The 12,007-nt window shown below is 37.0% G+C and overlaps 1 protein-coding gene across 5 annotated transcripts in view; it reads left to right on the top strand.

Moving 5' to 3' along the window:
- The window catches only part of RALGAPA1 (Ral GTPase activating protein catalytic subunit alpha 1), a 262,025-nt gene that overhangs the window by 123,690 nt on the left and 126,328 nt on the right, over nt 1-12,007 (top strand). For 3 of the 5 annotated variants that reach the window (XM_066343584.1, XM_066343586.1, XM_066343585.1), the window contains 4 exons: nt 2,655-4,184; nt 5,950-6,074; nt 7,480-7,696; nt 8,837-9,004. In XM_066343584.1, the coding sequence (XP_066199681.1) occupies nt 2,655-4,184; nt 5,950-6,074; nt 7,480-7,696; nt 8,837-9,004 (2,040 nt within the window). The remainder of the gene's footprint in view (nt 1-2,654; nt 4,185-5,949; nt 6,075-7,479; nt 7,697-8,836; nt 9,005-12,007) is intronic. The other 2 variants (XM_066343587.1, XM_066343588.1) reach the window with 1 other exon arrangement.

Genomic DNA, 12,007 nt, shown 5'->3' with positions numbered 1-12,007 from the left:
GCTTATTTAGAATGGAAAAATTATGAAGTATCAATAAAGGAAATTAAAAATTAAAACTTTTTCTGAATTTCATTTATTTGCTAGTCTCATAATATTAGATTTTAATAGGGCTTATGATCTTAGTTTTGAATTTGTTGTGATAAAATTTCAACTTCAAAATTCTTAAGAATTTTAATAGAAAAGTTATATAGCATTTGTCATAAACTTTGCTGAGTCCTATTAGAGTATTATTTGGAAAGGATAGTTTGTGCATGTTGAATGTAATCTCAGAGGTTCCTATGATAATTATGAGAGAGCAAACCAAAATACTTAACATTTATCAAGATGCACAAGTATGCGTTTGTTATGTGCTCCAATAATATATGAGTATAAATGCATCCATAAATGTGAATTCAAGGAGATGTTTTACATCTCATTTAGAAGAATTTCTAAGTGGAGGGCATGGACAAGAAAGGCAAGGTCAGTTCTTTTTTTTTTTTTTTTTTTTTTTTTTCCCTTTTCCCTTTTCTGAAGCTGGAAACAGGGAGAGACAGTCAGACAGACTCCCGCATGCGCCCGACCGGGATCCACCCGGCTCGCCCACCATGGGGCGACGCTCTGCCCACCAGGGGGCGATGCTCTGCCCATCCTGGGCGTCGCCATGTTGCGACCAGAGCTACTCTAGCGCCTGAGGCAGAGGCCACAGAGCCATCCCCAGCGCCCGGGCCATCTTTGCTCCAATGGAGCCTCGGCTGCGGGAGGGGAAGAGAGAGACAGAGAGGAAAGCGCGGCGGAGGGGTGGAGAAGCAAATGGGCGCTTCTCCTGTGTGCCCTGGCCAGGAATCGAACCCGGGTCCTCCGCACGCTAGGCCGACGCTCTACCGCTGAGCCAACCGGCCAGGGCAAGGTCAGTTCTTTATAAGTATTATATTATGAACTTAATGGTGAAAGAAATTTTGCTGATTTTGTGTATTTGACATAAGTAGGGACTCTAAATGTGTATTCTTAGGAATGTAGTGGAGTCTTGGCATAATACAAGTTCCTTTTGATCTGAATTTGGTATAAAGCGGCTCCTTTTGGACCTCATATAAAAGGATGATATGAATGAAATAGCAGCTAGACCAGTCATTCATCCATAGTATGAATCCTGAGCATATTATGAATTAGTATCCCCATTCTTTAAATGAGGAAACTGGTCTCAAGAATCTAGATTTTGAAAACCTAAGTTCTAGACCTAGCACCATCAATAAGTTACTTTGTGATCTTGGACAAGATCTATCTTACTCTGCATCTAAATCTTCTCATTTTGATTGTTTAGTTATAGTTCTGTTACGTATAACCTTTGTATTACAAACCTAATAAATAAGAACATCTGGCTTTTTTTTTTACAGGGACAGACAGAGAGTCAGAGAGAGGGATAGGTAGGGACAGACAGACAGGAACGGAGAGAGAGATGAGAAGCATCAATCTTCAGTTTTTCGTTGTGACACCTTAGTTGTTCATTGATTGCTTTCTCATATGTGCCTTGACCGCGGGCCTTCAGCAGACCGAATAATCCCTTGCTCAAACCAGTGACCGTGGCTCCAAGCTGGTGAGCTTTTTGCTCAAACCAGATGAACCCGCGCTCAAGCTGGCGACCTCGGGGTCTCGGACCTGGGTCCTCCGCACCCCAGTTTGACACTCTATCCACTGTGCCACCGCCTGGTCAGGAACATCTGGCTTTTTTACTTTGTCTTTTTTTCACTTTACTTTGCTGGCTTCTGAATAAAATATTTTTAAATTGTTAGGTAGCATAAAGGCCATGATGGATTCAAAGACATTGTATTTTCTATTTTATCTCTTTGGGCCTTGATTTCTTCAGTAAGGGAGTTAAAGTAGACACTTTTATTTTAATGTCCACTTTTATTCTAAAATATGTGATTTTTAGAAAGATATAAGAAGACGTAGGTACAGTTTTTATGGTTTGATGGTTTAATGGAAAGGGCTGGTGAGAGACAGAAGATTTCTTACAGGAGTAAATGGTATTTGAGTCAGAAATGAAAAAGTACAATTGTTTGTTTGATAGGGATGAATAGATGTTAATACTATAGTAAAATAAAGTAAAACACCTCATAGAACAGATAGTTTTGTGACAAATAGAAATTTAGGGTGAGGGTAGAGATGTTCTTTTATAATATGTTGATGAAACAGGCAAGATTTGAAGAAAAGATGATGCCTCTGGCCTGATAAGGAAGGAAACAAGAATATATGAGACCCTATAAAATTTTACAATGGTGTATTTAGATCAGCTTTCTAGGTTAAGATCTAGTTTTCCTGCTTGGAACTTAAGTATGTAGGAAAAATTGAACAACAGTTTGAATTGCTTGATTTATTGGCACAGCTCTATCTTTAACTGCACTTCCAAATGTCTCATCACCTCACTGTCTCTTTCTTTGCATGTTAACATTTTAAAATGTATTCTAGTAGTTTTCTAATTCATTGACACTACGTGCTGTATTGGCTTGTGCCCATCATTATTTAAAAACAGATTTGTATTTTTAATAGATTTTCTGTCATTGAGCTTACAAAAAAAATCTCAGAATTTTTTATTTTTAAGGATATGATTAGGGTCTGGTTGAAAGTAATATTTTTCATACTCATATTGTTCTACTCTACGTAATTTTTCTTTTTTACAGATATTGATGATACTCAAATACTTCCCCGCCCAACTAGAGTCAGACATTTTTCACAAAGTGAAGACACTGGAAATGAAGTTTTTGGCGCTTTGAATGAGGAGCAGCCACTGCCTCGAAGCAGCAGCACGTCTGACATCTTGGAACCATTCACTGTTGAACGAGCCAAAGGTGCAGTTCCTGTCATTGACAGTTCATCCCATCACGCGCCAAGCTTGCAGAGTTCCGCAGAGGCTTCTTCAATCACTAGATCCACTGAGAGCCACCTCACTGACACTCACAGTAGAGAGTCTTCTCTGGAAGTCGGTGATAGCATATATGACCATCTCTGTCACTTAATAGATCCAGTAGAACTCGCAGATTCAGCTTTTGAACAAATCCAGTACATTGACCTTGAAGGAGATGACGATCTTCTTTCCTCCCTGAAAGAATATTTTAAGGAAAACCAGGAAAATCACAGTAAAAATGAGTTATGTAAAGATGCAGCTTCTCAGGAAGTGGTTATTGCTGTAAATAGGGATGAAAGGCCATCCTTAGATAAATTAGAATACTTAGACCAAGAAAATAAATTAGAAAATATCTCCTCTTTTGTTGGGACTCCTGAAAACATACAGTTTCAAAAAGAGAAAAACTCATCTGTCTTCATGAGTAACATTGCATCTAACCAATTAGATAGTTTTATGAGAACAAAAACTTCTGAAAAATCTAAGCAACTAAACAGTGATAAACAGTCATCAGAACCTAATTGTGGTAGCCCTTGTGATAAAGAAAAGAGGAAATATCTGTCTAGACAAGCAGCTACTGAATTAGATGCCTGTGTAGATATAACACTAGTTGAGAAGGTTAAGGGTGTGCAAATTAATGAAAAAAAAACTGCCCCACATGTTACGCATGCCAAGAAAACTACACTGAAAGCACCCATTCGTAGAATGCCTCATGTTACAAACACTAGCAAGCTTTCTCCAACCAAAAGGAGCTTGTCTGAGACAGTAACACATAGAGCCAAAATCATGAAAATTTCTACTAAAAAACGAAATAGTGTTCATGTTACTTTTAGACCATCTACTGAGTCAGTTCAGTTTTATAATCCTCTGGAAAACAAAGAGGCTCCATGGAAGATGAGACTACGGAAGCTCAGTGGCTTTAGTGGTAGCAATAGCAGCGCCAGCATCCCTCATAACAACTCAAACAGTGTTACTGAACTAGTAAAACCTGGTGTGTACAGACCTCTGGATACAATTAGTACATCAATAGGGAGTAAAACAGTTAAGGAATCTACAGAGATTCCCATCGTATTACAAAAAGAAGGACTTGCAAGTTATCAGTTAGGTAGTCGTAGTACTCTTAGATCATCAGGTCATGAGGCAGGACTACCACAGGGCTCCCTGGGTGGCGTTTATAAAACTGTTGTACATGCTCTTTCAAAGCCGAAGGCAAATGTTTCCCCACAGAGGCAGAACAGAATGCCACCAGAGGCTCCACTGAGGGATCTGTACAGTCATGTAATGGGCTATTTTGGAAGGAAAGCTGCAGGTGAGCACTAACAATGTGCAGAGCGCAAAAGGAGAAAGACACAGACCAGTTTGGCTTAATGCAACTGAAGCAAGCTATAAGCAATCAAAAAGCTTTGGGATGGTCACTGCTTTTTCTGTTTGGTTATGCATGCGCCTTTACCCAGCTGTATTTTTCCCAGCATAAAATGTTTATTTAAATTACTAATTTTCCTTATAAGGCATTTAGTTAAACCTCTTTGCTGCTGAACAAGATAGGAAAGAGGAAGGTACAGGAAAATTTTAATGAACTTTCAGAGGCTGTCTAAATCAGATCTTTTTCTGAGTGTGTACCAAGTGAGCCTTGCAATTAAGTTTTCTGAGGAGTTGGAATACTTTCACCCCTACCCCTATAGTAGTTTATATTTAAAAGAGTACTAGCTACATCACTGAGTTCATTTATTTTTACTGCTGATATATTTGGTTTTTATTTTTCTTGGTAGAATATTACTTTGACATTATGTAACATAATGGAAATCAAGGTCCAACAATCAGCACGGACATTTTTAGTTAACTATAATTGAAGAGGAAATATTTAATTTTAAAGTGGATTGTTACTTTTCATTTAAGCAATTTCCAAACAAGCTATAGGCATTTTAGTTTTGCATTCATTTGTATAGAATGCAAGTTGTATCTTTGAAACACTTATCATTACTTTCTCTTTTCTAAGATTTTAGATGTGCATAAAGGTTTCATGATAATCAATCATGATTTAAATATGGAACCTCTATGGACAGTTACAAAAAGCAAGATTATGATAACTTTTATCTTCAAATTTAAAATAACTTCACAGATATAGAAATTTAACTTTCAGCAGTAAGGTAGGTTTTAATTTTTTTGTTTAACCTGGTTTTGTTAGCATGATTAACAGAACGCTGTATAATGAATGCACTTCGCATTGAGCCACTGATGCCACTTGAGGGCAGTATTTGACAGCTTAGCAAAGCCTGGCCAGTTACATAAAGATAATGGTATTTCACTGTGAGCTCCTCCTGATAAATGTATTTTCTTAACCTGAAATGCTTTGTACCTAATTAGGGATATAAACAGTGCTTATTTTCTTTGAATTGAAGAGAAATCAACTAGATAACAACATAATAGTGAAATAAATCATTTTATTTTCTATAAATTTCCAAGTTTAACATTTTCTTGGTAATATAAATCATAATGTCATTAAAAAGAAATCAAGTTAACTATTTTGGATTTTTTTTCACAGAAAAATCTTTGTGAAAATCATTTATTAGAGCAATAAAATTAGATTTTGTAATAAATAGAAACAGCATGTTAAAGTCATAAAATTTTGATTTATAAATATCTAAACTTAAATCCATTTATCCCCCTGAGATTTGCATAGATCCAGGGGATATATTTCTTGCCAATATTCTTTTGGGAAAAATAGAATTCTAAATTAACACTAAATAGAAGCATAGAGGCAGAAAGAAAGATAAATATACCAGTTTCTTTATAGGCAATATTAACCTAACTCCAACTAGTGCTTATCTATAAGCTTTCTTGCTGTTTAAGGTTATATTGGAGATTGACTAACATCTGCTTAGTTAAATAAAGTAAATGTCAATTTACTAATTCTTAAAATTAAATCTAAAAGGAGAGAAATTATAAATGCATGTTTGGCAAATAATTGATATGGCATAGGTAATTTGTTTGGGGGGGCGAATCTTGCTTGTTTCAAATTTAGAAACTGCAGTTAAGTCTTTCCTCACTATATATAGTTATTTATTTATTTTTAGTCAATAAAGAGGACATGAGCCCAAAATTGCCTCCTCTTAATAGTGATATTGGCAGCAGCAATGCTAATGTTCCTGATCTGATGGATGAGTTTATAGCAGAACGACTTCGAAGTGGTAATGCATCAGTAAGTGTTATTTTATTTTATTTATTTGATGTTAGACCAGAAGTAGAGATGCTAAAAGATATATACCTATACATCTATATATAATATAGATATGGAAATTTTTGTTCAAAACAGCGTTCCCCTAAATTTATCCCTTTTTAATTAAGAATTTTAAATTATAGTTTAATATTTTTTATTCTGAGGCATAAAACAAGCAGACTTATAGTTTTGACCAGAGTACTGGTTTGCTCAACTACTCATGTATACACCACTACCTTCCTAGTCCTCCCTCCATTTTTTCTTTCTCCCCTCCCCCCTCCCGGTATTTTTCCAAAGTGAGAAGCGGGGGTGGGGGTAGGGGGTTGGCAGACAGACTCTTGCATTTGCCCAACTGGGATCCACCCAGCATGCCCACCAGGGGGTGATGCTTGGCCCCTCTGGGGCATTGCTCTGCTGCAATCAGAACCATTCTAGCGCCTGAGGCGGAGGCAATGGAGCCATCCTCAGCGCCCGGACCAACTTTCCTCCAATGGAGCTTTGGCTGCAGGAGGGGAAGAGAGAGACAGAGAGAAAGGAGAGGGGGGAAAAGGTGGAGAAGCAGATGGGTGCTTCTCCTGTGTGCCCTGGCCAGGAATCAAACCCAGGACTTCTACACACTGGGCCAACGCTCTACCACTGAGCCAACTGGCTAGGGCCCTCCCTCCATTTTTTGTCTTGCTTGTAAGTTAGTCTGCTGCCAGCTTTTAGCCGGAGAGATAACAATGGAGGTCTTCTGGACAAACTCCCATTATTTTGATAGCATAAGTTTCTTAATCATTTCAGACAACTTTGAAGTAGATTTTAAAGTTAGCTTTGAGTATTAGAATTATGGCAAAATAAAAATAGAAGCAGTTTTATCCCTAATGATGCTTAATTATTAAGAAAGGAAGAGAAATATATATAGAATTGCTTTTTAGAGTGGTCATATTCCATTTGATTTCAACTTGTCTTTTTTGAAAGGATGTAAGTCTATTACATTTCCCCTCTTTTTTTAGATTTTTTTTTTTTGAGTGGGAAAAAATTATAGAATTATGATAGACTCACATCTTTGTCATCATTCTTCACTTTCTTCTTATTGTTTCTTTATCCATTTGAATACTTCGCTCTTTCTACTGTCTTAACTTATATTAACTTTATGGATCTTTTTGAGGCTTAAGAGTTTCAGACCCAGCATTCTCTGATGTTTGGATCTTTGTTTTAGGCAGACCAAAAGTAGTTCGGTCCTTACAGTAAACGTAGCTTGTTCAGTTAGTGTGTTTTTCCCCTCGTACTTCAGGCCCTAAATCCCAACATTTTTTGTGGTAATTGTCTTGGAAATTAAAGACTTCAGAGGTTTAATGAGAATATAAAAACATTTTTAAATGATAAATGTTTCTTGAATTTTTAGACTATGACAAGAAGAGGAAGTAGTCCAGGCAGCCTCGAAATTCCCAAAGACCTCCCCGATGTTCTTAACAAGCAGAACCAAATGCGCCCTATTGATGACCCAGGCGTGCCCTCGGAGTGGACTTCTCCTGCCAGTGCAGGGAGCAGTGATCTTGTCAGCTCAGACAGTCATTCGGATTCTTTCAGTGCTTTCCAATATGATGGCCGAAAATTTGACAGCAAGTATCTTTTTCTGTTTGAGCATTATGGGTTTTTTGTTGATTGTTTTCTGATCGAGACTGACTTAGAATCACATAACCATCACCTTTTTCTCTAAAGTTACTTAGATAAGGGGTTTTCACATATTTTGATTTCATTTTTCAGTGAAATACCAAAGGAAGATTTAGGGAATCACTTCAAGTTCGGGCTTTTTTATTTTTCCAAACTGAAGGCATTTAAAACAACAAAATACACTGATCTTTTATAAAATGAATGATACTTTAAGATCAAATATGTAGAAAGGAAAAAAATTAGGATGGACTTGCTGTTAGAGTAAAGGCCAGACAGTCATGGTTATGAGTTGGCAGTTTCACACACATATTTGGGAACCACTGTCTACTATGTTCACTGTTTCAGTATGGTCACTACAGTTAGGTTCAGTGCTACAGTGTCCAGAATGTTTCTTGAATAATTGCTTCATCTTAAAATAACGTCAGTGGTATTATTTCTACTATGTCACTTTCATATAGCATTTCTGCTGTAATTCTATATTACATTTGGCAGTCAGTGAAGGATACCAAAATTTTTTAAAAAGGAAGTATAAATCTTGGGAACCAAGTGTGTGAAGAGCTGGGAGGAACATTGGAGAATTACAGATTTGCCACCTTTATGGATTATATACTGCTCTGACCTCAGGCTGGGAGTGTGATTTCAAAAAAATGATTTTTATCATCCATATATGTGCCATTTTTATTATATATACCTGTACTAGAGATTATGTAATACTTGAAAAGTAGTAAGTATGTTATCAGCTATCAGAAAACATAGATAGGAATGTGATGATATATGTCCCTGGTCAGGGCACATAATAGGAACAGATCAATGTTTCTGTCTCTGTCTCTCTCTGTTTCTCTATCTCTGTCTTTCTCTTCCCCCTTTTCTACAATCAAATATTTTATTTTAATTTTTAAATATTTGTTTCTAATTATAAACTTCCAAGTGTTAACATCATTTACACTTGCGTGAGTGATATATAAATAGAATAGATATAAGGGGATTGTTAATGTTTAATCATTTTGCTAAATTAGCTGTGTCTCTTCTATAAATATTTTTGTTTCATGATTGGGCTTTGTATATACTAACATTTCTTCTTCCTATAGATTTTGGCTTTGGAGCTGATGCTGGGATTGTGTCTTCTGCTGATGTGGATTCAGGTTCTGGTCATCAAAGTGTTGAAGAGCAAGAAGTGGCTAGTCTAACCACTCTTCACATAGATTCTGAAACAAGCAGTCTTAATCAACAGGTTGCTGAAGTTGCAACTGTTACTGGTAAAGTTGCTCAAGGGAATGTATTCCTTAAATGTATTTTTTTAAAGCTACCAAAGAGCTTTGGCCAGTGAGCAGTGGATCAAGTGTTGTTCCAGAGTGCTGAGGTCACCAGCTTACTCCCAGGGATGCCGGCTCTATCCAAGGGTGCTGGCTGGACTCTGAGATCTCTGGTTCAAGCCCAAATCAGGGCTTAATCCCTGGGTGCTGGCTTGACTCTGGTTGCCAGTGTTAGTCCTGCTCAGGACATGTATGAGAAGCAGTCAGTAGATACACAACTAAGAGGAGCAGCGAGTTGATGCTTCCCTCTCTCTCTCTCTCTCAAAAAATTAAAAAGCCACCAAAAAATGTGTTTAGAATTAAATTTGATAGATTTTAAATATTACTTATTACTATTTTTTAAGTATTTTTTTCATTCATCTTTATGTAATAATGGAGAAAAAATTAATCTGGAATTTCTTGACCTAGAATCCACATGAGTAGGCTTCAGGGTACTCTATGAACTCCTAATATTATAGGCAAAGTTTTGTGTATGTTTGCACCAGAATACTTCCTGCAGCGATTTTTAAATAGGTAACCAAACAAAGTTAAGAATTACTGCAATATACCTTCTTCATTGTCTTTCAGGATCAGCCTAGATTTTTATGGGTATCTCTGATAAAGTATTACAGAAAATGTAAAGCATACTGCCTATTAGAAGATCTATTGTTCAATGTGCTAATATTCTGTATTTATACAGTAAATTATCTTTTTTAACAACTTTTTATGTGTGGTCAAACTCAACAATAACATGACAAGTCAAATCCAAGAAATTCAGTTGTGAAATGCAGGGCCACATTATTGCAGAGTTTATGCAGTGACCACCAGAAACCTGAGCAATTAGTGGCCCACAGTCCAGGACTTCCATCCACTGTATGAACCAAATCCACTTTGGTTTCCACTGCAGTGTAGTACCCTTTGGTGGGTGACTATCCTTTCCAGTTTAAATATCAGTGGGGTGGTGTTTGCGTCATGGCGTTGGCTGAAACTTGCAAGACTGGACCAGGGATTTCTGCATGTCTGAATCAATCGCATCTCCTCAACAAAATCATTAAACTGTGATGTATTTATTCATGAATATTTATTAGAATAGTACTCAATAAAAAAATTAAGTGTTAATATATGCAAATTCATAACTCTCAAAAACCTGCTAAAATGAGGGAAGTCAAATACAAAAGCCTATATACTGTACTTTATTATTCTATCTATAGGAAATTCTAGAAAAGACAGAACTATAGTGACAGAGCAGATCAGTAGTTACATGGGGCATGGGCTCAGGGAAGGGGATCAACTGGAAATAGGCATAAGAAAGTTTTTAATGGTGATGATCTGTTATATATTTTGATTGTGTTGTTGAGTACAGGACTGTACAGTTTCCAAATTCATATAACTATACTTACAATGGGTGAATAAAAAATGTAGGGTTTTATGTTCTACTGTGACAAAAATTTTAATACTATCAAAACTTTAAATTTTGGGGCAGTATAGAAAGATTACTGAACCTTAAAAAGAGTATAACTTCAAAGTAAAAATAATACATGTATGAGAACTTTTCTTAGTAGATCCATTCATAACCCTCTCGGCCTTTGACTCAAAAGAATCCCACCATGTGTGTCTGTCTTAATGTGAGACCAGCTATGTTTTTGAAGGGAAGAAGAGTTTCTAAACATTTTACTCTCAGTAAACTAGAGGTGTTTCCCATACAAGCTATATTCTGGTTTCCTTTAAGCTGTTAATCAGACTATTCTGTCTTCAAAGGATTATATAATGTAAAAGAGATGCGCCCCCTCTTTTTCTTTCTTCTCTTTAGTTATCAAAAGTAAAGTTTCACCCAAAGTTGTGAAAGTAAAACTTGATATGTTTAGAGAACTTATTTTGGGCCTTTGCCTCACTGATTTTTGGATAATTCAATTTCTAAGAATTTTAAATATTGATGTAACATATATTTGCTATACATACTATATCTAGGACTCTACTAGGAAGTTTTATTAGAAATTTTATTTTAATCAGTGCTATTATTGCCCAGACCAGTGGCTCAGTGAATAGAATATCCACGTATGGATGTCCCTGGTTTGATTCCCAGTCAGGGCACACAGGAAAAACAACCATTTGATTTCACCCCCTTCTTTCCCTCTGTCCCTCCTGCAGACCGTGGCTCTATTGGTTTGAGCATGACCCCGGGTGCTGAAGATGGTTTGATTGGTGGAATGTATTGGCTTCAGGCACTAAAAATAGCGCAGTTGTCAAGCATCAACCCAAGATGGGTTGCTGGGTGTATCCTGGTCAGGCACACGTGGGTGTCTGCCTCACTATCTCCCATTCTCTCACCTAAAAAGAAATTCAGGGTCATTATTAATAGTTCTAGGGGTGTTTGTCTAAGAAATTAGCCCAATTCTTGGATTGATTTGTTTAAAAGACATAAAATTCAGCAAAGGGTACAACTATTCACAGTATTTTATTTTTTTTTAATTTTTGTTTTCTAGCAAGGGAAGGGAGGAAGGGAGAGGGATAAGAAGCATCAACTCATAGTTGTAGCACTTTAGTTTATTGATTCCTTTTCATATGTGCCTTGACAGGAGGTTTGGGAGGGGATGGCTCCAGCCAAGCCAGTGAGCCCTTAAACCAGTGACCCAGTATCTCAAGCTGGGTGAACCAGTGCTCAAGCAGGCATTTCAAACCTGGGACCACAGCATCCAAAGTCGACTCTCTATCCATTGTGCCATTACCATTAAGCATTATATTTTATTGGTTTGAGAGAGAGACAAACAGACATGGGGTGAAGGGGGAGGAGTGGGAAGCATCAACTTGTGCTTCTCGTATGTGCCTTGAACAGGCAAGTCCAGTGTTTCGAACCGGCGACCTCAGTGTTCCAGGTCAATGCTTTATCCACTATGCCAGCACAGATTGGGCAACACAGTGTTTTCTTTCTTTCTTTCTTTCTTTCTTTTTTTTTTTGTATTCTTCTGA

The sequence above is a fragment of the Saccopteryx leptura genome, chromosome 6 (assembly GCF_036850995.1).
Source record: "Saccopteryx leptura isolate mSacLep1 chromosome 6, mSacLep1_pri_phased_curated, whole genome shotgun sequence".
NCBI lineage: Eukaryota > Metazoa > Chordata > Mammalia > Chiroptera > Emballonuridae > Saccopteryx > Saccopteryx leptura.
The sequence above is the reverse complement of the archived record's forward strand: the minus strand, read 5'-3'. Positions and strand labels throughout refer to the sequence as shown.